The sequence below is a fragment of the Thamnophis elegans genome, chromosome 10, assembly GCF_009769535.1.
Source record: "Thamnophis elegans isolate rThaEle1 chromosome 10, rThaEle1.pri, whole genome shotgun sequence".
Classification (NCBI taxonomy): domain Eukaryota; kingdom Metazoa; phylum Chordata; class Lepidosauria; order Squamata; family Colubridae; genus Thamnophis; species Thamnophis elegans.
Window position 1 is genome coordinate 17,071,238 of NC_045550.1, and position 27,801 is coordinate 17,099,038.

Below are 27,801 nucleotides of genomic sequence, written 5' to 3' on the forward strand. Positions count from 1 at the left end.
GGACATCCTATTTGCATTGTTTTAGGGATGTTAGCAGTAGAAGACATAACTACCATGGTGATGTGCAAGCCCAAACTGTTGCCATTAAAATCTGTTACTTTGGAAAAACTTGAGAAAATGCAACGTGAAGCACAGGAAATTATTCAACAACAGGAACAAGCTGCACAGCAGTGTTCAACATCTGCTCTTGATCAATAAGAAACCTACATGATTTTCCTACTGGTCTATAGTAGTGTACATAACAATATAATGATTTATGGATAGCAAGGTGAAGTACTTTTATCAAATGTATTTTAGATAAATGTCTACATGTTTGTGTTAATTTTGTAAATATCTGGAAAATTATCAAAATTACATTCAGCTTCTTGATGTACAAGCTGCATATCTTATTGTAATATTAGTGGAATTTCTGAATAAACGGTTATGCTACCAGGGTTCATATATGCTGAACCATAGTGATTTCTTGATTTTGGCTTTATGTGTTACATGAATACAGCTTTTAAATCATGACTTAGTGCAACGTGTAAACCAGATTTAGAAAGTTCAAGTGTCTAATGATTATTAGAGGCCTCATGATGTATTTAATATTCATCTGGAATGTCATCCACACAAGACACAAACATACACTATTCTTTGTGCATAAAGGGAGTAAGAGGGTGCTTTAGAAAAACTAATCAGTCCCTACTTAACAATTATTATAATTAAATTAAACTAGCTTACTTAGTAGGCTTTTAGCATTCCGGTCTCAATATAAAGGTATTTCTAAAATGCAAACACATTGCAGGAACCTCAAATGCTACTGAAATGTATTAGTGGAAAAGGGAGTAGTGGTATGCTTTCCAGAGGCTTCCTCTTCCCAGATCCAGCCATAACCCTCTAAGAATTCAACCCCAACCCTTCTGACATATAACTGGAAGAATTTTTATGGGTCCACAATTGCTCAGATTAATAAATTGCAGCTTCAGATAAAGGGAACAATGTTTATGAAAAAAGAAACACCAGAGACATCATGACTGTATAGCATTACTGTAGTCTCAATGGAACCTAGTTTAACGCATATTCCCAATGTACAAGTATGTAAAAAAAGGAAGAATGTAATTATACATGCATTGTGCTTGTTTATTCCCAAATTTAGTTCACTGATGAAATCAAGTAATATACGAACATATAGCTCCTTTTAGGACCAAGGTGAGAGATTTAGATATTGTTTTCAATGTAAATCAACAGGTACTTCTAGAAGTTAAGAATCTACTCCATAAATTTATTTTACAATATACTCTATAACTGTCCTTTTTCCAGTTTTATAGAAAAAGAATAGATGTTCCAGCCACCATTTGCTGAACTAAAAACCAAGATCTTCCCCTGAAAAATATGTTTTGATCATACTAAATTTCTTAGCTCCTTTAAAACAAGTAACTTTCTGTCTTGGTAGCAGCAAAATAGAGGTCTAGCAGCTTAATATAACCCATTGCTTTGAATAAACCAGTGATTTTATCACAAAACGCTCTCCTCAAAGAAAGAAGCGACAAGCAGGCATTAATGCAAAACATGGAATGATTGGATTGAATTTATGGCACTTAATAAAAGATTGCCTTGTTTCTGCAAATTTCCATAAAAATGTGGTTATTTGTTTTGTCCAACTATAGGTTCAGACAAATGAAAGTTGGAAGATTTCTTGCATGAACACAAGTTTATATAACCGTCAGAAATTATTAGTGCCCCAAACAAGTGCATCTTCTAAAAATAAATGAACTGTGCTAAGCAACTATTAATATAGAATATATACACATATATTCCCTTTAAACATCTACAGCTGCAAGAGTTCATTCACGTATTCAGTAGCTCTCAGACTTCAGACGTCCTCCATCTCCTTCACTTACAAAGCGTTTCCTTCCCCTAAAATAAAATATAGATATCATTTCAGCAATTCCACTATTCTTTTAGATAGTCTTATAAATGGTTTTATAGACAGTTTTAAGTAACATAGTTTTGGACACAAACATTGGCCATTACCAACAAAATATGAACAAGTTTACATTATACACATGTAATTACAAGCTTTAAAAGGGTTATTCACATTTCTGAGATATTCACATGAATAACTAAATAAGAACCTTATGTACTTTACTTGTTATTGGTTATTTCTAAAACATATGAACATAAATATATACACACAAATACACATATACTTAAATGTTTACCTGGAAGGACAGAGATCCCTTAATGGTTTTGAAATTATTCCAGCACTAAAACATTCCTCTACAAATCGCTCAAGTACAGAATATGAATGTGGAACATCAAGATTAATGTCTGGGATTTCATGATAAACACGTTCATAACCCTGCAACATCAATATTAGGTGGAAATATTTAGGATTTATCACAGACCGATTCTGTATAAAGAGTCAATCTTCATATTACCTTTAAATTTTCACTTCAATAAATAAATAAAGCTCTAAAACAGAGCATTTTCAAAGAAATAGGTCAAGTAGCAAATAATGGCAAAGATCTCTGCCCAATCAAAATAAACTTAGATGTTCTAACATTGATCTTCTGCAAAGCAGTTTCCATAATTTTTTTTAATGTACCCTTTCAAATTATGTAATAAATCCAACATTTTGTGTTAGCTTAATTTAGAACACAGATATTAATGTCACTTAGTGAATACAAATAAGTGAAATCTATCAAACATTAATATTAAAATATTAATGGAAAATACTTAGAAATGTATAATGCACATTTACTCTTTTCATTTGGTCCATAGTAATGACAGCAGATCTCCAGAGGGATTTCAACAAACTGAGCATCATTTTAAAGTTTGTTTCTCCAGTTGATTCCAAAACCATCACAACGGCCTAAAATGTAAACTCAAAGTTAATTTTTAATTACAATGGTAAAAAAAAATGCTGCATTATAGAGTGGGCCCTAACTATTGCATCAGGATCAAAAAGAAGCTAAGAGTCCAAGAGGCTGGTGCTATCCAATCACACTTTGTTATTCAGGTTCACTTTTAGCAAAAAAATGGCTTCAAATATATAAAATATACACATATATGAAATGTTTATAAACATTTAAAATATATAAAAGAATTCAGGCAAGATTGTTGTGTCATATTCACCAGTGCACTGAGAATATGTAAACATTACTGACAGCTGCCCTCCATGATTTTAGGTAGTAGGCCTTTCCTTCTTACTTGCAGATACCAGAGGCTAAATCTAGGATATTCAGAGTTTGAGGTTTTTTCATTACATATGAATGAGTTTGGAGGATCAATTACAGCAGAAAGGAACCTATTTAAAATGTATTGTTTATCAAAATAAGCTCTTAAAATAGTATTATGTAGCCTAGGTTACTTAGGAGCATCAGCTTGACAACCATTAAAGATGGTATAATTATTTAAACTACCTATGAGGTCATAATCTTTCCTGTATGTTTGTATTTTTTGATTACTAAACAATTAAATTTCCAGTGCCAATTTTTATGTTTTATTCCTGTCTTACTTCATATACAAGTTCATGGTGAAAATGGGGTACTTCTAACTCTTGAAGACAACGTTCCGCTTCAGAAACATCTCCTGAAAGAAGGTACTCCTTCAACAGCATATCAATCTATTGAATTAAAAAGATAACACTATATTAGGCTAAAAAAACTAGGGTTTTTCTAAAATCCATAAGGATGTAAATCTACATTTCCATTCCATAAGCAAAAGATAAAAAAACAGAACCATAAAATGCAAACAACACAGAGTAATATTTATGCATTTATTATACACATACCTTCACACAGTCTATCAAATAAAATTATAATTTTTTATTATGTTTTGGCTGCAGGTTTCTATTTTCTTTGAATTTCTCACTCCCAACTTACAAACAAATAATTATATAGGGCGTGCTAATAAACATCAGATCCCACAGACAGTCACCATGTTTTATTAATATTATCTTATTAGTATATTGTATTAACATTCAAATAAATTATTGTATTTAGGAATGTTTAATAGTCAGGCATCAAATGAACAAGCATGTGTTTAGAAGAAAATAGCAACCAATTCAAACATTTATTGTATTTTTATATATAGATCATGATTTTTGATATACCATATATAGTTAATAGGAAGTCATAAAAATCCATGCTTGTGTTTTATTCTTTTAAAAATGTCAGTATGCCTAGGTGCTAGAAGCCCAAATTACAAAGATTATTTTTTAGTCTAAATCATAATTGTAACCGTATTTTTCAGAGTATGTGATGCACCTTTTTCCCTCAAAAAAGAGGCTGAAAATCTGGGTGTGTCTTATACACTTGATACAGCATTTCTGCCCTCCCTTAGCCTTTAGGAGGCTTCCAGAGTGCTCCTGGGGGCTGGGGAGGGCAAAAATGAGTGAAAAACAGGCAATCCCCCTCCCCAGCCCCCAGGAGCACCGTAAGCCTCCTAAAGGCTATGCAGGCCCTTTTTTGACAAAAAAACAGGCTATTTTTTACTTGTTTTTGCCTCCCCCCTGCCTCCCCCAGCCTCCAGGAGCACACTACAAGCCCCCTAAAGGCTATGCATGCCCCCCTTTTTTTACAAAAACAGGCCCGTTTTCGCGAAAAACGGGCCATTTTTGGGAGGTCTGCAGAGTTCAAAAACTTTTTTTTTAATTTGCCTCTTCAAAATCTTGGTGTGTCTTATACTCTGGTGTGTCTTATACTCCGAAAAATATGGTATATAGGTTATCAACATACTTTCTATAAATGCATGCATATAATTTATCAAATATTAAATTTAAATTATTAATTAAATTTAAATTATTAATCAAATTTGCATAGCTGTCCATCTCAACAAGCACTGACTTTAAGTGGTGTATAATAATTAAATAACAATAAATATATATAATTAACAAATATAATCAACGTTAAATATATAGTATGTATATGCCACACATTTTTAATATAAAGCCTGTTTTCAGCAGTGTATAAACAAATTGCATAGTTTCAGTGGTTCCTCATCTCAAGGAAGGGAATGCTATCCATTCTTAAGTACAAGTTTTGACTTATATAGAATGTAAATTTAAGGACAGACTGAGAATGGAACTTGTTCTTCAAGGGCACTGCATATATGTTTCACAGGGCTGTTTTATTCTCTATTGTCAGATCTGACTTTGATATAGGAACCAATAAGGCACAAACACACCGTGCTAATCCTTGATTGGTTGCACCATTACAAGTTACAAGATTACTTCATGCAACATCACAAATACATGCTGTGTTCTTTCCCTACCACCCAATTCACAGCAAGAAGCACAGAACTATTGCTGCGTCTTCTGCTTACTGTTTTTCTTCTTAAAGCTGCAGAAACAGTAAAATGTAACAAAGAAAAACAAAGAAATATAAAATGTCTGTAACAATTCTGCAACTGTTTTTCTTAATAACAATTACCACATATCTATAGCCAGCTAATACACTTCAAACAAAATTTGAAGTTCAGTTTACTATGGATTTTGTGGTAATGCAAACTAATAAGAGAAAAAGAAAAACATTCAACAGACCTTCCCATAGAACCATGCAAGAAAAATGAGGCTTCAATTGCTGCCTGACTTGTCTCTTTGGGCAGCAGGACAAAGTTACTGAGTAAATACAGAAAAAGGAAGCAGCGGCTACCGTACTTCCTAAAATGTCATCTTGCTGTTCTTTTCCCCTTGTACTTTCACTTTTGCAACAGTACTGTATAAGCTCCATCCTCTGAGAAAACAGAGAAGTGGAACAATTAACTACTATTTTCTTTGCTTTTTAATACTTTCTTTGAATGAGGCAGCAGGAAGAACTGCACAAAGTAATGTTGCCTAAAGAATTAGTGGACAAATGAGAAGCTGTAGGAGACACTTGCTTTCTTTATCTGAATGATCAGGTAAGAACCTAGGCAAGAAGTGGAGAAGAATGAAATGCTTAAAAATGCTTGAGGCCAGAATTATCTTGAATCCATGATTAAATATAGACCTAATTACAAACTATTTGGTGTTAATTACCTCTTTAACAAGATGTTTCACAGACTGCTGCCCACCACCTGAGCCCCATACATTGTCTATGCGTTTTCCCCCTTTGCTCATGCTCAGCAGTACAGTAGCTCGATCCAGAGCAGCCCTATGAAAGAAATTGATTATATATGAGTTTCTTAATATGCAGAGCAAGCAATTGTAAATAAATATAATCACAATTTTATCTGAAAATCTTAAATTACCAACTCGCTCAGACACAGTATTAAAGTATATAGTTTAGCAATCTTCTCAGTATCACACATTGCTGCAATATGGCAAGGAGTCAATAAGAAAGAGGGGTTTTATCCAGCTTTTAAATTAAGTATAATTTGCCTTCAAAATATCATTGTCTCTTCTCAGAGTTTAAATATGGACATCATATAAGAATTTTCCCCAACTTTATTTTCGGAACAACAATCCTTTTAGGTAAGATACAATTAAAAGTAATAGCTGGTTCCAAGTTCATGTCCAATGAATTCCAGTCCAAGTAAGGATTTGAACCAGAATCTTTGTATTACCATTCAACATCATAACCACCACAAACTCCAAGTTGTTTAAGTGAAAACCAATCTAGTTTTGGCTTCTTTGAGAAAACATGATTAAAGCCAAACCTGACTAGTTTGTGGTACAAGTTTGAACAGTTTCATTTGTGTTTTGTAGTAATGAAATTAAGATAAAATATCTCTGTATTCTTTAATCAAGACAAAAATAAAAATATTTAACATAGTACATAATATGTCTGAACCAGGTTAGAACTTTATTTTGTACTCTGAATTTTCTGTTCTCATTTGACAATTTCATATTACTATATCTTACACCACAATTTTGCCATAATTTTCATACAAAACTAATAAATCTAAATGGATTTTAACTCCATTATTATCCCTTCCATTAAGTTCACGCCTTTCCCTGTATCTTGTCCTTTTAACTATTGCTGTTTTTGCAAAATCACAAAAATAATCACCACCTTTTTTCTTTGTAATTAATATTATAAAGTATTTAAAAACTAGTGTATGTAATGCCTGAATGAAATATGAAAGGCAGACCACTTACCGAGCCTGAACACAATCCACAGTACCCTTGTAACCATCTATGTAAGTATTGCATAATATTCCGTCTCCAACTGATCTTGCAATAAATTGACCCACCAGCTATCAAGAAAAAGGAACAATTTTTTCAGACCAAGTTGACAGAGATACAACACTGTACCAAACAAGAATATATCCATAAAATGTGGTGGTGGGGGGGGGGGGGGAGTTTAGGCATATGCAGCAGCATAAGTAAAGATAGCATGTTAACTTGCATCTCTCACTCAAGGTAAACCGTCCATTTTCAGCATTATCCTCTCAAAACAAAAACTAAATATATACATTTTAAGTAAATTACTTTCAGTTTATTTAAAACTAGGTGAAATATCTAACGAAGTCACTATGAGGTTTTGTTTGGTTTGAACTTAACAGGTTGTCTGAAACCAGATATTATAATTTGTAAACCATCATCTATTTTATACACATGCTTGAATACCACTTCAATCACTGCAATTAATCAATGGTGCCTTAGTCAATATACTATAGTGTTAAACAAGTCACAGCTTAACAGAGGCACAAGATGAATAACTGTATGTTAGTAGATCCACAAATAAATGTAAACACCCTTCCACCTCTCCATCTACAATTTAGGGACAGTAGGAAAGTACCAAGGAGAGATGGTGAAAATGTTCTTAATACAAATCGTATGACTGCTATAAAGGTGTATATAAAATGTATAAAAGGTGTATATAAAATGTTGCTTAACATACATTTGGAAATGCAAATCATGTGACTGCTATAAAGGTGTATATAAAATGTTGCTTAACATACATTTGGAAATGCTCAGGCTACAGGAAAAAAATATATGTTTATTTTTATTTGCATCTCTTAACTCCAGATCATATTCCAACATGGATTTTCCCTCCAATTCAATTGTATAAGACAAAACAGAAGGAAATATGTGTACAGGGAATTCAGTGTAAAACAAGAGCCAAGTTGCCAAATGAAAACATTTTCATTTCAAATGAATTCATGCACTTTTTCACTTAAAAGTATTATTAGAACTTCATTTAGGAAACATTTGCAAGTAAATATAGTAAATTCCATTTCATTCTGTTACAAGTAATTTTTCTAATGGTTTTTTTTAAGTGGTATGCATATATTTACAATACTAAAATATGGTTATGAGTGGTTAGAATGTAAATTGTCAGTTTGGTAGCCCACGCTAATACATCTTCAACCCAAACATACTAAGACAAAGAGATACTGTAAGTAGAAAGAGCAGGTGGTACAAATGCAGATGGTTTATGTAAGAATGAAATGAACATTCAATATAATTTATATAAAAAAATACAAATTTGAGATACAATCCATGCTCAAACACTAGAGTTTACCTTCTGAAACTGGGTAGATTTGGCTGATCCATCCATTTCAGAAACCAAACCTTTAGTTGAAGAAGATTCTACTGCTCATATTTACATCTAAAATATTTTTGTTTCAAGTAGCAATATAGATTAGGATTGAAGCAGCTGTTAAACACAGATGTATTAAACCAACCTGTGGAGCTCTAGGAGTGTCCAGTACCAATTCTGGTAACTCTTTTAAAAGCCTGTCAAATGACTTTTCCACATCATGTTTGGAGATAAGTGTCCCGCATAAGTCAGCAAGAAGTTTTGAAGTCATTTCTCTGTGACTAGCCTTTCCCTCCAATGCCAATGACACAGCCAACACTGGAACACTATATTTCATTTCACCAAGATTGAGGTCTTTCAGCATTTCCTAGAAGAGTAGAAAGTAAACTGTCATTTTATTTTTGGGTGTTATAATTTGAATATTCTACATAATAAACACAAAAGAATAAATTAGTTCATGAAGCTACCTCTTTTACAAGACAATTTTGTGCAGAAAAACTTTTGGTAAGTCAATTTATTTGGTGGACAGAAAATATTTTGCTTCAAGATTTATCTTTTGGATGGGAACAAACAGAAGGTGATTTAAACTAAAAACATGGCACTTTTAAGTTCAGAACATTTTGGGATACTCAGAATGAGACTGGTCCATCTCTAGTAATACATAATAAGTTAATTGTTCTGAATTTGAAGTGGACTTGAAGTGCAACTTCAGGTATAAACTATTTCAAATCTAATAGTAACAACAAACATATTCAACTGGATGGCTTTATGCTAAAGTATAAAGGATTGGAAACAGTATGACAAAACTCTTTTAAAAAGCTAATTTATACTAGTACTTAATACATATACTAAAATTATACAGTAAAATTTAAGTGACTAAGAGACTCCATTCTTTAGAGACATTCTAAACTTCATTGATCATCATCTGCCTTTGAAAAATAATTAGACATACCGCCACTTCATTAGTATCACCATGTTCAAAATATTCTTGAATTATTGGAGTTAGTGTTTTTTCACATGCTTTTTCATCCAAAGGTAGAACTACAGTTTCGTACACACAGTTATCCTATTTCAAACAAAGACAAAATACCTCACTAAACAAACATATTTGGATATTAATAATATTTATTTTGCTACTACTTAGCGGTTTCTACCACCACTTTGCTTCTCTTTACCATAATCTCTTATGGCAAATTAACAAAATATTGAAGTCCTGAAGGTAGACTACCAAATATATCTGAACTTATCACAATTCTGGGGCCAGGAAAAAGGCCTTTATAAACCTCACCGTGCTGAATATCTCTCCTACTAAATATACAAATTTTAAAACAAGGGTACTTAATTATTTTGAAGTCAAGATTTGTACAAAGTGTTTTGGGGCATTGCACATAGCCTTGCTTAGCTGATTTCAAAAATCAAACAGGCTTCAACAGAATATTACTTAAATATAAGATAACCAACAAATATCAGGCTATAAATTAAACTGGGAAGTCAAAAGAAACATCCTGGGACAAGGGAATGGAAAAATATTTTCATATGTCTGTCCCAAAACTATAGTTAGTCCTCAATTTATGACCACCATTGAATCTGTAATTTTAGTCATAAGTCATTGTAGTTGTAAGCAAAACATCCACAACTGCCTCGCTCAACAAACAATCCCAGCTCTCCCTGTTGCAATCATTAACCGACTGAGCAGGTCAGGGACGTCTTTGGAGGACCAGCGCCCATCAACACATAGAAATGACTCATGTCATAAGGCCTCAGCCAGCTAGGCACAGGAACATGTTGGCTTCATCCCTGCCCTCCACTCCCAAAATGCCCAGCCTTATTCCGGCCCCTTAAAACATGGATCTACTTCCCTTCCCTTTTCTGCAGGTGCTGAAAGTTGCAGCCAGCTAATGTGAGGCTCAGCTAGAAAGATAGCTAAGGCAATCTTCCTCAAGATTAGAGAAGCAATTTTTCTCAAGGTTGGCTTGGAACAAGAGTTAGGAGGGAGGGAGGAGGCCAGGGTGGGTTTCTACCAGTTCAGTCCAGTTTGAGCGAACCAGTAGCTCCTGACATCAGCTGAGAGCGAACCGGTTTGCTCCGACCTTCAGGTGGGCCTACTCGTCCATCCCTGGGCTATACTCACCTATATTTCCTTGTTTTTTAGCCCAGCTGATAGGGGTGAAAGAGTGGATTGCTGCGCCTCAACTGTTTTCCTGTGAACTGCGCATGCGTACACAGTGCACATCAGGCACATTAGATGCATTAGTGCACGAAGCAAACCAGTTGTTAAACCGGTAGGATCCCATCCCTGGAAGAGGCTCATGTATTGCTTGGCCTACATGTCTGAGGCTTTCCAGCCATGGAAAGTTAAAGAGAAGGGAGACTTCTCAAGAGCAGTGGGAGGGGAAGGAGGAGACTTGTGCACCACTGGGCCTTCCAGGAGTGGGGCAGCAGCAAAAAGACCAGATTTCTAAACAGTGCCGGGGGGAGGGGGAGAGAAGGCCTGCACACTGCTGGGCGGTAACGACTGAAGCCTTCCTGAGTCAGTTATGCCCAGCACATCAGTGGATCTTGTCAGATTTCTGCATATCAGTGGATCTAATCAACCAAAGCCTCAAGGGCAATGGTGGAAAAGGAGTTGCAGCACTCCCATGCACATTAAGGGTAGGCACGCTGCGCCTGGTCATAAGTCCCTTCGTCTAGCACCATTATAATTTTTAGTAGTCAATAAACAAATGGTCGTAAGTGGAGGATTACATGTACAGGGGCATTTCCATGAAGTCACTAGGAGTAGAGCTGACTCAAAAATGACATCACATTTTAAAAGTTGGGGATAAGGAAGGGAGCATGGTCAAAGCAGAAAGTAAAAAATACAATATATTCTTATTCCTGCATATTCCAAAAATCTCTTTAAAATTAATTCTGAAGCCTTGCACAGCCAGTTACACATATAATAATCACAGAAGAGCTCTGCATAAGCATAAATTAGTGGTCAAAATAGCATTGCACATAATAGGGAAGCAGATTATATGAACTCATTCTGAACAATCAAGTAACAAACTAAGCATATTTTTACCTGATCATCATCATAGTTGGGATCTTTAATATCCACTTCCTCCAAATCATATACTTGCCCTGGTGTTCCCCAAACACCTTTGCCTCCTGCACCACCTGGCCAAATGGATGGGGTGAGTTTAAGACCAAATTATAATGATGAATATAGCAATCTTCTTATTACCTCACTCTAATATCTTAAGAACCCATTTCTCAAAGATGATAGATGGATAGATAGGTAGGTAGGTAGGTAGGTAGGTAGGTAGGTAGGTAGGTAGGTAGGTAGGTAGGTAGATGATAGATGAAAACTTCAAAAGTCATTGCCCAACTGACAATTCTTCAGTGTTTTGGACAAGATGACATGCCACAATTTTAATACATTAAATATGCTTGTTTTAAATCACCATTTCGTTTAAATTAACTGTATCAATATTTGTCAATATTAAAACTAGAAATCTTAACTTTTTTTCAAAGAATTCTAAGGCAAATAATAAATTTAAGAGTTCTAGATTTTCAAATATATTTGCTGCTCATCTTCTTATTACTTAAAATAAGTAAAAGCCACAAAGGACTGACAGGAAGAAAAAAGCAAAATAAAAACCACCCTCTTATTGCTATTTGCTTAAAAAAAAGCCACCCAAGGAGCACTCACCTTTCTTTGGTAGGCCCCTTCCCTTTCCAGAACGAGACCGCCTATCCAGGTATTTTCCCTTTGGACTTGTTGGCACAACAACTCCACTTTTCAGGGCTTCACCAGTATCACTCACTGAGTCACCTCTTCCAGAGTCTCTAGAGGAATTTTTTCTCAATCTTCTCTTTGCTCTGGCATTGATTTTAGCTTCATTAATAGATGTTGCAGGGATCCAATTGCCATTGATTTCAACTTTTATTTCGTCAGGTCCAACATTTTCCTCCTCACCAGAAAAAGGAGTATCACTAAGATTATCCACTTCTAAAAAAAGAAAAACACACAGACACACACACACACATTAGCTGTCAACATAAACTATTCCTTTAAAAAGAACACAAACCTGAAAACACATACTAATGTTCTGAGGAGTACATTATAGTCATAATGGAGCATACAATTCAGCACAGTATATTTAAAATTATCTATGTTGCAAATCTAATTTTTTTTGATGGTTTTAACTTTGTTATAGCTGAAACAAATTAAATACTTGGACCATTACTTCTATGTAGATGAGGCATGACCTGAACATGGAGGACATTAGCATCAATATTTTGTCACAGAGAAATTACTTCATCAAATTATAGATCACATATCCCCTTGATCCATGCAATAACAATAGACATAGACATATATGCCGCTTCACTGTGCTTTACAGCCCTCTCTAAGCAGTTTACAGAGTCAGCATATTGCCCCCAACAATCTGGGTCCTCATTTTACTGATCTCGGAAGGATGGAAGGCTGTTTCAACAACAAAGGACTAGTTAGAATGGTCGATTGATGGATCCCAATTGCTCTGGATCTATTAGTTGAGTTCTTCAAAAATTTGGTGGCCAATTATGCTTAATTTTGTATCCATATGTGTGTGTGCATTTCAAATAGCCTGTTCCAAATTTTAAACAAAGCAATTGCTTTGAATTCAAACTGTGGGATTTCATACATGAAATATTTTGCGTTCTAAAAATTTTAGACATTCCTACTGCATGCATTATCTACTACTTTCAGGTCTAAATCATATATTATGCTAGGGAGCTTGTTAAAATATGTCTTTTTCCTTGAAATCCTTGGAGAGGGTTTTTTTTTTGGATGTTTATGAGCTTCTCGTACACAGCTGGCATGCCAATGTGGAAAAAAGTTAGATCAAAAAATCCTATAGAAAATGTGTCCAGTTGATATTATATGGAGAATAACTTAATTCAATTTAGAGACCATTCCTAGATTACAATTTTATATATGCATTTGTATCACAAATGAGGTCCAAAATATGAGCTCCTCTTTATATAGTGTTAATATTCAGTTTTATAGGTTGCCTTATATTAAAATGGATTTCTAGTAGCAGGGACAAGATTTGTAATAGTTTACAATTTCATTTTATTACGCATATTGTATTGACTTCTGTTCCTATTATTTATAATCTACATGGAGTTTAAGAGCAATTTTCATATTTTTAAATGTTAAAATATGTTTAATTACAAATTAATGAAATGTTGAAAAGCTTTAATTTCTTTGTACTTATGAATCCCTTTTTTACTTTTCCTACTCCTTTTTTATGGTTTTCCTTTCCTGAATATTTTTTATGAAAATGTACAATAAAATATATTCATAAATAGATACTTGCCTAAAAGATGAATATAATATTTTCTGCTTTTTAACTGTGTTTTCTTTTAGTTTCTTACCTGTTGTTGTATTGATGATGTCTGTCTGTTCATTTTCTACTTCCATAGTTGTTCAACAGTATTTCAACTACACTGAATATAAATGAAGTTTTTTTTCTTTTTGTTTCTGACCTAGTTAAGGGAAAGGGGAATTAAGAAAAATTTAGCACAATTATGTCAGTTTTAGTAACTTGTGAAAATCCTGTACAGGTAGACATCAATTGGGGCTGAAAAAGTAACGCTTTCAATCCTCACATTTACAGCCTTCACAAGTCTATAAACAAAAAGTTTAAGTAAGATCACAAGCAGAGTCTGAGTTTCACTTAGCAACTGCTTTGCCTAATGACCAATCCTAATTGGCTGGTCCCAATTATGTTTGTTAATGAGAACTATATTCTCTGAAAAAATGACAAAAGCTACTTAGTGAATATTAAATTAAGATAACTGAAGTGTTATTTAACAGTGAGTTAGCAAGATGAATACATTCTCATGATTCAAAAAAAATTCCTTTGGCTACTTGTTATCTGTTTAAAACGTGGATTGGTAATATATTTTTATTTCACCAATTGAGTAACCTTTTTAACAAACCAATATATGCACATATTTATACACTTCAATATAAGTAAGAGCAATTGTAGGCTCTGTATCTCATATATATGTATAGTTTAGCACATGTAAGAAAACTCTATGTCTTGAATAAAATATTATCATTATTTTAATAAAAATTGATGACCATTACTGGTTGACTAATTTGTCTATATGAGGCTCTTTTGTAGTTCTCAAAACATTATACATATCATATCATTTTGTATGTATGCATTATTTTACCATAAAAGTAGATAATTGGACTTCAGGAATTTATATTACTCAATGTTCACTTGTCAACTTAGAATCTTAGCCTGTATGACAATTTTAACATAATACTTTAAAACAAGTTAGAACCATTGACAAGTTTTATTTCTAATCACATTGAGTTTAGATAGCATGGTAATAATACATATATCAGAGAAAAAGCAGACAACTATCCTAACAGAATTTTAAATTTTACCTGGGAACCTTTTATTATGTATTAAGAAATCTCAGTAAAATTCTCAGTCAATATTTGACGAATATATCTTCTTTCTCCACATTCTTCCTCTATCTTTAACAAGTAAATACCATGTATTGCTAAGGGGTCATATTATGACATCAGGTGTCTTACTTCATACCTCACAGCAAGGATTTTTTCTGCATTACCTCAGCCAATCATGCACGAGTTATACAGGTTGCTGATATATTTTCTTTTTGCTAGAAAAATTCACTTAGATCTTTCTCAAAAAGTCAAAATGTCCAAGTAACTGATTAGTTTGTAAAATTAATTCCTTTCCTCTTGATAATGTCTTCCATTACATAAAGTCAGACTCCTTGAAAGCAAAAGAAAAACCACAATTAACTAGCAAAATCAGTAACAACAGAACAGTGCTTTGTGAACCCAATATGATTTTTATATACTGTTTAATTTTATTAACTTGAACGTGAGTTATACAAAACGCACATTATAATAGTTAAATCAAACTCAGGTTGTGGGACTATCAACCTTGCTTGATAGTAAGATTTGACACCCAAATATAATCACAACAATTTAGAAAATAACATCTTGTTCATGTTATTTATTTAAATAAGGAATGAGCATCCACTAGTTTAAGAGTTGAAAACTGAAAAATTACATATTTCTAAGATTTATACTTATGACTGATCTTATAAGCATTCATCTAAAAGCCTGGAACTTGAAGGAACTTCTGTGCAGCAAATATAGTGTATAAGCATACATAAGTTATTTAATAAACACATAATTAAACATCACAGCACTTAAAAGAATTGTACTGATTGGAGAAGAAGTGTGACCATTTTTCACAAATATTACTTAAATATGGAAAATATATTATTTTGATTATTAAATCATTTGCATTACCTATACTGATTCAAATGGAGTATTTGCCTCATTTGTATTAGTCACTGAATTGTTTGACCTGTTGCATATGAAATCCACTGGGGTCAGCTAAACTGAGGTAACACTATATTTCTCTATTTGACTTTGGCAGAGAGACAATAATAGTAATTAGTTAAAACTAAAATGTCAAAAGAAAGGACAACAGTTAAAATTACTTTTTTAATTATTTAATAAATAATCTGATTTTGGTAGAGACTTAGTGATAGATGAATAGTACTGCTAAACAATATGCTTATTTTTCAGAAAGACACCAATAATCTTTCAAGACGTGACATGATATGGATTCTTAAGAACTTAGCAAATAAGATTTCTAAGGTGGATATTTTACCTAAAATTTTTCTAACTATAACTAAGTTAGTTTAATATTTAAGAGAAAATCTACAACTAAGTTAATTTAATATTTAAGAGAAAATCTACAGATATAAAATGAAGGGATAATTACAAAAGGAATTAGTGGCAGATGACTATAAAAAGAAAATATTTTTTGATAACGTTTAAATAAAGGTATTGATTTAAGGATTGATTGGGATACAAGTAAAGCCTTTATGGGAAGTTACTTACTTTATTCAATGTAATGCATTTGAAAAAGCAGTCCCAAGAAAAATTGCAGGCTATTTTGGATGAATTTTTTTAAGAAATAGTTTACAAAAAACACTGGCAAATTCAATTATTGTGTATCAGATCAACATTTTACTACAATTACCTATGTTAAATATAAGAAAAATAGACTAAATTGAACTATGCAAAACAGAAGAATTTTGAGTTTGCTAATAAGCCAAGGAAATGGTTTACTTATCAATCGAGAAAGGAAAAAGCCAATTGAAAATTCAGGATGCCAGCACTGTATTATTGAATAATGTATATATAGATTAAAAATTCATGACTTCTATTGCAATTTGTATAACGTATAAGCTATTTCCTTGGAACAGATAGCAGAGTATTTTAAAAATAGAACTTACCTAAATTTTCACAATCTTAGAGACAAATTATGAATACCCCTATAACTATTAGGCAGATATTAGAAGCTGTAAAAAAAACTAAAATAGGAAAGGCACCAGGAACAAATGGATTACCATGTTCTTATTATAAATCTTTTGAAGACCAACTTTTGCAACCAGTTTAGACAGTGGTGAGTTCTATTTTACAGGGCATTCCAATGCCAGAATTGTGAAGAAAAACCAATATTGCATTATTACCAAGGGAAGGACAAGATTCAATCTCTGCTAAGAATTATAGACCAATAGGGAAAGTCTGCCACCTGCTAAATATATTTAAAAATAAAATAAAGAAGAAACTATAATTGGCTGATATTTTAAAATCAAGTCATATCTGCTGTTACATTTTTAAATATTAAGAAAACTATGGCTTACAGTATATTTTGAGTTTGCTCTTTTAAAGGGTGAAGTTAAAAGTGTTCCTGCGGCTTTTACCCTCCTATCATGACCGACTTTAGGGAGAAGTGCTTTGTTTCTTAAGTCAAAGAGCCAGAATTGTCTGGAGACCTTTCTGCAGTCATGTGGCTTACATAACATCCCGCCACAGCACAAAGCATATGACACAACACAGAACACTGTTACGTTCCCATATGCTTATATGTGGTACCTATTCACCTACTTGAATGTGTATTTTTTCAAACTGCTAGGGGCAAGTAAAAGGAGCTCAGTCCATCTCATAGCACTTGGGTCTCAAACTACAAAATTGTAGACCTTTAATGGTGTAAAACACAGTGTCCTAACCACTGAGCCACTGCATATCTTTTGCTCTTTTAAGCATAAAAGATTTAACAAAGTTTATTTTCCCATCTACAGTGCTTTGAACAGCACATAAAAAATACTGCCACTCTTTTTAGCAGTAACAAATATAATCAGTCTACAGCTCTGAAATGTTTAGCATCTTGGCTATTTATTTTTATTTACAAACATATGGTATATAAGACATACATTAACATCTTCAGAAACTTTCACAAACTAAGTACTGTGTAAAGATGAAAAATGGCAGTACGGACTTCTTTGTGGTTAATACCAGTGTACAGCTGATTGTAATTCTATCTTCATTTTTATTTCTGATTATCATAGACTATACTTTGGGAAAAGAAGTGAATAAATTGGATTTTAGCATTCTATGGAATAAACAAGGCAAATTGACTCACCTAGATTTTTCTGATAGCATAGCTTTACTTGAAAGTACTAAGACTGACATTGGCACTTGAAACAGAGGCAAGTGGGCTTAAAAATTAGTGAAATTAGCGACCAAGATGATATACATTGGCAATGTTCAAAAAACCACTCCAACATTAGGAGGACAGGCCTTAAAACTTTGTGAGAAAATTTAACTACCTAGGTAGCATCATGGATACAAATGGGGAAAGGAGATGTGAAATGCCAAATAGGTAAAGCAACTTCTGTCTTCCAACAAATGTGCTCAATTGGACCACACTTGTTATAAACACAGCAACCAAAAATAAGATTATTTAATGTCATTGTCATACCAACTGCCATCTATGTCAGTGAGACCTGGAAATCTACAAGAATTATTCCAAAGATATCTTCCAACAACATTGTCTCAGAAGGATTCTTCATATATCATATTGGGACTATGTCACAAATAAGGAAATTCTACAAAGAAATAATTTCTGAAGACTCTCTGAGATAGTGACAGAATGTAGAATATGCTTTTCTGGAATGGTGATCTGCGTAAGTAAGCAACATCCAGCAAAGACCGCAATCAATTGGATACCACCAGATGTTCAGAGAAAATGAGAAAGGCCAAAAAAACAAAAACAAAACCCCATGGTTCCAAACATTTCAGGAAGATTTGAAAAACATCAACCTTAAATGGAAAAATGCAGAGACCGTAGCTGTGGTCCAAAAATTATGGAATATACTTGTATATTCCCACAGGATATAATTTTATTCTATTTATTATTAAATTTATATATGCTACCACCCACTTGGTATCTAACAACTATTTATACTGAATAGAAAATTAACTTCATTATCAAACAAAAACACAATTCAAATTTAATGTAATACTGTACTTAAAATATTTTATTACTTGGTATCAGAAGTGGTATTCAGCCTGTTCTGACAGGTTCTGAGAACCCGTAGTGAAAATTTTGAGAGTGGGGAGGGGGGTTTGCACTATCCTTTCCCTGCCATGCCCACAAAGCTACGCCCACAGAACCAGTAGTAAAAAAAATTGAATCCCATCACTGCTTGGCATTCAATGTTTTATTCATTTTTTTATCTAAGAAAATGTCCCTGTTTAGCTATAACAGCAACTTTGTTTCCTCCTATAATAAAAGCAGCTTTTTTTTCAGCACTAGTCAAACGTAGAAAGTAAGATCTGAACAACTTTTAAAGCTTACTTTTTCTTTTTAAAAAAACTACAATATAATAATCTGAAGTTGGACATTCTAGGGCTGAATTAGCATGTATGAAATAAATACAAAAGGTATCAATTTTTTCTCTGATAAATAGGAGGATCTCTGCAGCATGTCGTTGAACACTGATGTCCTATTGTGTCTGAAACCAGCTATTGTGGTTTGTAATGCAAAGCTAGGCCATTTACAGTACTTCATTTACATGTATTTGAGTCACTATATTCAGACAAGTTGTCATGATCCCTAAATTCAGATTTGTAATTTGAGTATATGACTAGGTGGCTATATAACTATAATACTTTATTTGGTTGTGGCCTTCCCTAACTTGGGAATCAGTTGATGTATGTACTTCAATAGTGGTGGTCTCAGTAATGACCACCCTAGCTGGAGAATTCTGAGTGTTAAAAATATATTCATTTGAAACAGTTCAGGTTGGGGAAGGGTGGCTCAGGGTGAAGCTTACCATTATGAACTAAAATCCATGACAAATGATAAGCTGAGCAATAAACTGATTTTGTTTGTATGTGCCTGTCTTTAAGTCAGTGCTGACTGCTGGAAACTGCCTGGATTAGCCCCTGCAGTTCTCTTGTCAAGATTTTCAAAAGTGGTTTGCCATGATTGATTCAACATCACCAGCTGGTTTTGTGCTTAAGACAGAACTCACACAGAACTCACATTTATAGCCTGAGTCTAAACTATTACATCAAACTTCTCAATAAACTAAATAAAATGGGTTAAATTCAAGAACCTATGCTAAGTAAAATATGGTTTACTGTGATACATTAACCCAATAACCATCACAACACTAGAATCTCACAGAACCTGTCTCTCCATAGGAACCCCACCATTTATATTAATTTCAAAGAAGGTAATAATAATTCTTATGATCAACTTCTCCAGACTAGAAATTCTAAAGCACTAACTTTCACTAAAACAATGTTTTGGGTAACTTTACATAACAGAATAGTTTTGAAAAGCATAGAAATTTCTGTTCTGTTTGAATAGAAATAATTGGTGCCCTTGTGGGAATGAAGGAAAAAAATGTAGTTGCATTTGATACCTATCCTTAAAGCAACAATTTAATCAAATGGGAAATCAGACACAAACTTGCATAGAGAGTACCTGCTTTTGCCACATAGAGCAGTCCCCCCACCCCCAGAATTCAGCTGTATCATTTTCCATAATGACTTCTCTTCCAGAGGAAGAACCAGCCTTGGCAGCTGTCACTGTTGCTTCATTAAAGCTAAATTTGTATAGCCCAGTAAGCCACACATGATTTTAACATAGTTTACTGAATAAACCACAACTGCTAGGGTTCATCTGAAATGCTAAGTCTTAAATCCAGGTTTACAAATCACAATAACTTAGTTTAAAGAGAAGTCAACAATTACAGTTGACATTACAGTTCAGCAACAGGGTCAAGCACAACCTACGGAATTTATCTAAAATCAGTTAATGAATTATAAGCACAACTACACCTCCCCCCAAAAAAGACTTTTTCAGGGAAACTTGATTGCCATCCCTAAAGTTGGGGAGTCTCCATAATGTGAAAAGCAAAGGCAGAATTGTGAAATGTAAGGCTATTCAGAGAGTGGCAGCAGGCTGGTCACAGCAATAAAAGAACTGCAGTTGCTTAGATAGCAACTGCTTTAATCTCGATTAAAGGGGCAAGATTCCGTTTCTGCAAGCTGGAGGACTCACCTACCCCATTATTGCCTACTCTTGTTCCTCAGCTCTGTCTCCTTTTCAAAGCAACCGCGGTTAGCAAAGAATGGGTATGCGCTCCACTTTATCTAGGAGACAATTTTCACTCGGAGCTGGGCATTTAAGAGAGCCGGCTCTCATCGCGCACTTCTATGGGATGAGAGCTCCAGCTGCCTCAGGGTTACTATCAGGATGGTCGTTAGTGTGAAACGGGACCAAGAGTAGGGGAAGGACACCGAAAGCGGAAGCCGCACGAGACATGCGATCTCTGTCTTAACCTCCACCTCAGAAAGGACCAAACAGTGCCAGGAGAGACGGCACAGCAGTTCCCCCTGACCAGTTCGAGAAGCGGGAGAGGGGCGGTTCCGAAATGTGAAAAATAATTTTAAAAAATATTCTCACGACTTCAGACATAAAAAACCCGCGTCCCTTCCCCTCACAGTGCCGCCCAAAAGGCGAGTCCTAAGCTTTTAACGTCACGTTCCCCGAGGACAGCGAGGGAGTCGAATTACCGTAGGCGGCGGCCTCGGAGCTGCTCAGACGGCCACACCTCTTCCCCCCCTCCCCTTAAGTCGCCCCCGCCGGTGATCGCTTTCCCTTGGTTTCTGTTTGTTTTTTCTTCTGCCCAGCAACACCAACACGAGCGTCCGAATCTGATTGGACAGTTTGGCCCTGGCCGATGCAACCAATGTAAAAGGAGAAAAGCCAGGTGATCCTAAGGCGGAGTGCTTAAACAAAAACAAGGGGGGGAGGGTGTGTGTGTGACGCCCTGATAGAAGTTGACGAAACCATCTCAAGTAAAAAAGGAGAGGAGATAGATTACTTTGCGATATCAACGATGGCAGCAATTGCAGATAAATGTTAAAGTTCAAAGGTAAAACATCAAAAGAACAGATCATTATCAATGCATGTCCTGTAAGGGTAAATTCAATCCATTTGGTTTTTTTCCAGAAAAACAAACAGCGATAAGGAAGATTGTGGCTAAATTACTGGTGAATGTATGGCCTCAAAACAGCTTGTCAGCAGTAATTCTTATTCCCATCCCAGAATTCAAGCCCCTAATTTACTTTCTGAATAGATTCCTTAAACTTAATGGGACTTCTAAGTGAACACAGACAGGATTATGTCCTTAAAGTAAACTTGCTGGACTGTTTAAACACAGCTATAAGCTGCCTGTTTTGAACCTCAGCAGATACATGATAAACAACTGCTCTCCTGCTAGAGTACTTGCACTTTCAAAAAGTATTAGATCACCTTTGCAGTTCATTAATTTATTATTCAGTAACCAAAGTAGGTGTACTTATAAGAAGCCAAGAATGCTGCCAAAAGTGCAGTAAAATGCAAACTTAAAAAAAAAATCTTCAAAGGAAATCATCTAACATTGTATTAAATGTTCCTGGCAGAACTGCATCTCTGAAATAAATGGCTGGCATAAATGTTATTTGGGTTCACTTTTCCATTACACAAGAATGTGCACTTACAGCTTATGATTAACCTCACCCCACTCTTTAAAAAAGACTCTCCCTGACCTTCCAGTTAGCCTGCTTTAGTGTATACGGAGCCTCCCCCTTAATTACATAGTGTAACTTTTGAATAGCTGGCAGCTGTCTTTAGTTAAAAATAGCAATGCTAAAAATTCAGTTAAGTATCCCCATTATTGATGTTTTACCAAAAGTCAAACTAGATTTTATTCCCCCAGCATGACTCTTCTACTAGGAAATAGCTGGAGCAAATCACCTAGAATCCAAAACTGATCTTCCATATTGCTCAAAAACACATTCTTCAAAACAGTTCAACTTCATTTTAGCATCTTTGCCATTGCAGCATCAGAGCAAGTAATCTTTTTCATCAGAAAATAATTACAAAGTATTAGTGAGTCATGTGTGAGTCAAGCAGCCATATAAATTTGTTTAATAAAGATCTTGGTAGCCAATGATGGAAATTATGTTTATTCTACAACAGGATTCTGCATAAATAAACTTCTGTCAAATGACTTGAAAAAAAAATCATTGAAAAGCAAAGCAGAATTCTTTCTAGCTTCATTTTTGCAATTTCCTATATGGATAACCATTATCACTGTTCCTTTATAATTACAGCCAAAATGAGCTGCACATTCCTAATTTTACTTATACCAAAATTTTAAAAAAATCAGGCATGCTTTTACTTTCTATCACTAACTTAAGTCTTTTTTTCTAAGAGAAATTAGGTTGAAGAAACATCCTTGTTATAATTTGGAAGAGCATATTTTAAACCCATCAGCAGTTTCTTAACATTTCATTTCTAGTTTCCTTGTTTCTCTTAAAAGCACTGCAATAAAATGCAAAAGACTGTAGGCTATAATTTAGTACAATATATTATATTAAATCATAAGAAGGCATTACACTAGATAGCAAAACATTATGAGCAGGGTGACCTTGGAACAGTCATTTTCTCAGTCCTGGGAAGGAAGCAATAGCAAACAACTTCTGAAAAACCTTGTTAAAAAACCCTGCAGAGACTTGTCCAGGCAGTGTCCAAGAATCAGACACAATTCCTTGGAGGAAAAAAAAATCAATACACTTATCATAGCAACATGTAAATGTACAGGTGACTGCATTGTTTATCCCTATTGAATAAATCCAGGGTGGAAGAGTTTTTAAATATGTGGAGGATACAACTGCTTTTCCTGTGAGTTGGACATTAGTCGAGTAGGTCCAGTTGAGATAGATGCATTGTCTTCCAAGATTATTTGGGATCAGTTTGAGTCTGTGAATCTTGAGGAATTCTATGTGCTTTGTTCTATGTGCTGTAAGTTCTGCAACATGAAGACTAGATCCCTCCCTTTATCTGTTTTGTGAATGCTGCCAAGGAGGTACTGAACCTACCTATCCTCAATAATTATCAGTTTCCAATCTTCACATTTTATAAAAAATTGATTAGCTGGACTCTTTTCAGTTGGGATTCAGATTTGCATAAAAGGTTGAAGTTACATTAATTGTTCTTATTGACGATCTTTAAGTAGGAGTAATATAAGGAGAATGCAAGCCTTCTCATTCTGCTGGATCTTTGATACCACCAATCGTGACATTCTTCTAGGTTAGTTAAAAGTGGGGCACTGTTTTTCAGTGGTCTTCCTTTCTGAGAGGTTACTTTCAGTGGAGTAGAAATCACATCTATGAGTAGTGAGTTGCAGAGTGTTGCAGGATTAGTCTATCCTACCTGTTTTCAACATCTATACAAATCTGCTGGAAGAGGAAATCTCCTAGCATGGAGTGAGCTGTATATCTCCATTCTGGGCTGGGCAAGAGACGTGATGCAGATTCTATCAGGGCCTGGATAAGTTAAATCTCAGCAAGATGGAATGGAAAGAGTCTATCATCAGGCCCGGATCACTCTTCCCCCAAACAGAATTGAACAGTTTGGGGGTCTTTTTCAACTCATAGTTCCTGCTATGCCTTAGGTGAGGCTTTGGTTAAAAGAACTTCTGCACAAGTTGTGGCTTTTTTTTTCAATTAGAGACTTTGCACAGTTATGTGCACCCTTGTTACTTCCTGCCTGGGCTATTGCACATAAGTAGTTCTTGAAGGCTAGTCAGAAGCCACAACTGTTCAACAAGTTTTTTTTTTTCATGTAACACCCTTGCCAAGTGATAAATTGGTTGCTGGATTGTGTCCAGGTACAATTGAAGGTGCTGCTTATTATCTTGAAAGCCTTTCAAGATTCAGGATAACTCGGAGATATCTTCTCTCTGTTTCAATCTGTCTGCTCAACAAGATGAGAAAAAGAAAGCTTCCTGAGGATCCACTGCCAAAGGGAATGCAACGGAGCATTCTTGATAATGAGCCCCTATATTCAGATATCTGGACCTCTTCTTTATTTGTTTCTAAAGAGCCTTGAAAACATGGCTGCCAGAGAGGATTAGGGCCAAATGAGTATTATTCTAGCCCAGAGGTGTCAAACTAATGGTGTCACACGATATATCATGACTTTTTCCCCCTTCACTAAAACAGGGTGGCAGTGGCCAGTGTGTGCTGCATCTGGCCCATGGGCTGCAAGTTTGATGCCTCTGTTCTAACCCAAAGGCTGTGCACTTGATGCTTTTCAACAATTCAATAAACATTCAATAATTATACTGCATTCTTCTTTTTTTCCAGTTGTGAAACCTGTTATATGGCAACCTGTTCATTGCCTGTGTATAAAACTCCAAATAAATGTATTCATATATAAACATTCCAACTAGGCAATGATTACCCACATCTTCAAATAAGTCAGGATACATAATGTTAAAAAAAAACATATCCAATAGCATTAGTTATTCAAACTAGCCAGAAACATTATTTTTCAGTCAGATAAATAATATGAGCAAAATTATCAATGGGATAATGCTTACCACCTTTTTTTATACAAACTCATATACAGATAATTGGAGGCAGTGAGAAAAACCGAAGCCCTATAGAAACTACAAGTAACTGGGGGTTAGGGAGTGGAGAGATTTACAATCCAGGAAAAATATACACAAATGTTACAGATGTGGGACAGTCTGTCCCTTTCTAACTTCAGAGGGCCGTAACTGAAAAACCGAGAAGACTTTAACTTAGGCATCTTCCATAGGACCATACAATCTAGGATTGCTAGTTTTCTGAATGTTTTTGTTGCCTTCTAGCGTTCGCCCAGATTATCTGCAGCCCAAGCATAGAAGCGCTATCTACTTCCACAGATTATCACACCTCGAACCTTGGCAAGTCTTAGATTCACGTTAAAGAACTACAGCCACGGCATACAAAAGTTCCACTCCGTATAAAGCAAGCCCGTTATGTAATAGCACTCACACCCCGTTTCTAATCATCAGAAAATCAACTAGTAGGCAGATTGAGAGTATAAAATACGAGTAGGATTAATCTGTAAAACTTCTTAGTATAAACGTATTTCTTCGAAGTATGTCCTGCTGCGTTTATAGCAAGGCTTTTAAAAAAACAGCCCTCGACTTCAAGCTGCAAAGCTGTGCACGTGCTATAGATCTGAGGCTTATCCCAGTTCCGTAGCGAGAAGATCTATCGAACAGAGTGGAACTCAATATTGTACGCAGAGTCTGGTAGCTGTGTCTCAGCCTGCAATCTTTCACAGGGGCTTGAGAAGCAAAGTCTAACTCAATGCAGCGGCATTTACTTCCGAAAACACCGCACGCTGATCAGATGGTCCAAAACTGATTTGGTAACCAGAATTATCTGGTTTCGTGCAACTGAAACGCCAGAAAAGTCAACCACTTTCCCTTTCTACAAGTTTCTTCAATCACGGGCGAACAAAACGTGTTCCGGTGAACTTTAAAAAAAATAAACAACGGAGCGAACCATGCTCGCATTTGTTCAGATGGAGAAAACCCAGCATATTGGGTTTTACTCCTCCTGGTAATAAAACGGCCCTGGCGCACGAGCGATTTCATCCTTCTAATTTCTTCGGCGCGACAATGAGGAGAGAGGAAGCACATTAAAAAAACTTAAGCTACTTAAAAGTGAAGAGGCTGAAAAGTCACCCTTTTCCTCAGAAGTCCCTGATCGCAGATTTCTAGCTCTTTCTCCTCGGCCAACCAGTTTCAGTTCCTTCCACGCATTTGCGGTTGTTTTCAAACAGCTCTTGGGTTTCTTTCCACGTTTAGCCACATGTAGGCCCGCCTACACGGCTCAAGAAAAGCAACTATTTGGCGAGGCGGCCCTTAAAATTACCATAGGTTCTTCCTCCAGGGCGGAGCGTGTGTAAGCAACTTTTCTTAAGTTTTTTTTGAAACCGCGTCAACTGCCATTTTCTTTTGCGCACTTAATTTTATAAAGAATTTGAAGACCAGTTATTTGATTTAGGTTGCTGTCTGTGCATGTCGGAAGTAGTCGTGGCTCACTCTTCCGCACAGTTCTCTGTTATTTACTAAGAAGTAAAGGCCGATTAAGTTCAATGGAAATTACTTCTCGGTAGGCAAAGGGTTGCAATCATTGGGGGGGGGGGGAGTCCGCATAACGCGATATCTGATAAACCAGGCTAAAAAGCTATGAAATCAACAAAGATACTGTACTTTCTTTTCTATGCAAAATGGAGGTGGATGGGTTTTCTGCTGCTGTGTGAGGGGGAATAGTGTACCAAACTAATACTAATAACAATAAATTTCTGTGCCATCACAGCTCTTAAGGGACTATCAAGAGTTCACGTGCAGATTATTATTGAGTACGTTTGATGTAGGCAAATGATCTGATTTGAGCATTGGAAGTGCCTTTTTGAATCACAAAGCACATCTAAGGAAGGGTACTAGAATTGTAGAATAATCTGAAAAAAGATTCCCGCATGATCATTAAAAGTTACAGATAATTTCATTGCCCTATGCAGATTACTGCAAAATACTGCCTTTTGGTGTTTTTTATCAAACTGTATTTTTGTTATTTAATCAAAAATTACTATTTTGTCATTTTTAAAGGTGTGAGCTTTATCAATGCCAAATGTGCTATAATAAAGCAATCATTTGAATAAGAATAAAATCGATGCACAGATCAGTGCCTTAGAGCTGACTAAAGTAAAGGGTGGTGTCATGGTGCCTTTTTAAGTATTGTGAGATCCAGAAGCATCCACATAGTGCAAACTTGTTTCTTAAAGGGAATTTTATCCTTTCCAAACCTGAATTATATCCTGTTTTCTTTCCTGCCAGGAAAAAAGTAAGCTTCCTCCAGCCCACTGCTGCTTTCTGAACCAATTCTATATGGTTTGGAATTGCAACAAGTTCTCTGACATTACAATAAAGGAACTACTGTATGTAGTATCATCTGATGATAATGCACATCACACATACCGTTCCAGTGGTTTCCTGAGGAATTTTTTTTATTTGATTCATTTCTCACCGTTCATAAGCTCAGAACATTTTAGAACAAAACTCA

General features: G+C 35.1%; 1 protein-coding gene across 3 annotated transcripts; it reads right to left on the reverse strand.

Annotated features, from left to right (window-relative positions):
- Positions 1 to 967: 967 nt before the first annotated feature.
- Positions 968 to 26,522, reverse strand: PDCD4 (programmed cell death 4). 3 transcript variants are annotated; one of them, XM_032225359.1, is made up of 13 exons: positions 26,421 to 26,522; positions 15,072 to 15,238; positions 13,857 to 13,967; positions 12,145 to 12,444; positions 11,515 to 11,609; positions 9,403 to 9,516; positions 8,596 to 8,817; positions 7,064 to 7,161; positions 6,002 to 6,116; positions 3,500 to 3,607; positions 2,744 to 2,854; positions 2,202 to 2,341; positions 968 to 1,896 (listed from the first exon to the last, which is right to left on the reverse strand). In XM_032225359.1, the coding sequence occupies exons 3-13, from the start codon at positions 13,900 to 13,902 to the stop codon at positions 1,836 to 1,838; spliced, it is 1,410 nt and encodes a 469-aa protein (XP_032081250.1). In that variant the 5' UTR covers positions 13,903 to 13,967; positions 15,072 to 15,238; positions 26,421 to 26,522; the 3' UTR covers positions 968 to 1,835. The 3 variants fall into 3 exon arrangements, with proteins under 3 accessions (XP_032081250.1, XP_032081251.1, XP_032081252.1); XM_032225360.1 differs by having other exon boundaries at positions 15,044 to 15,238; XM_032225361.1 differs by lacking the exon at positions 15,072 to 15,238 and having other exon boundaries at positions 26,421 to 26,511.
- Positions 26,523 to 27,801: the final 1,279 nt, after the last annotated feature.

Bases quoted from the DNA above. Each gene is read 5' to 3' on its own strand.
- PDCD4 (XM_032225359.1), bottom strand. From the start codon at position 13,902: ATGGAAGTAGAAAATGAACAGACAGACATCATCAATACAACAACAG. The intron at 11,610-12,144 runs GTGAGTGCTCCT...CCATTTGGCCAG, and splicing joins AAGGGGCCTACCAAAGAAAG to GTGGTGCAGGAGGCAAAGGT. The intron at 9,517-11,514 runs GTAAAAATATGC...TGTTTGAAATAG, and splicing joins CCAACTATGATGATGATCAG to GATAACTGTGTGTACGAAAC.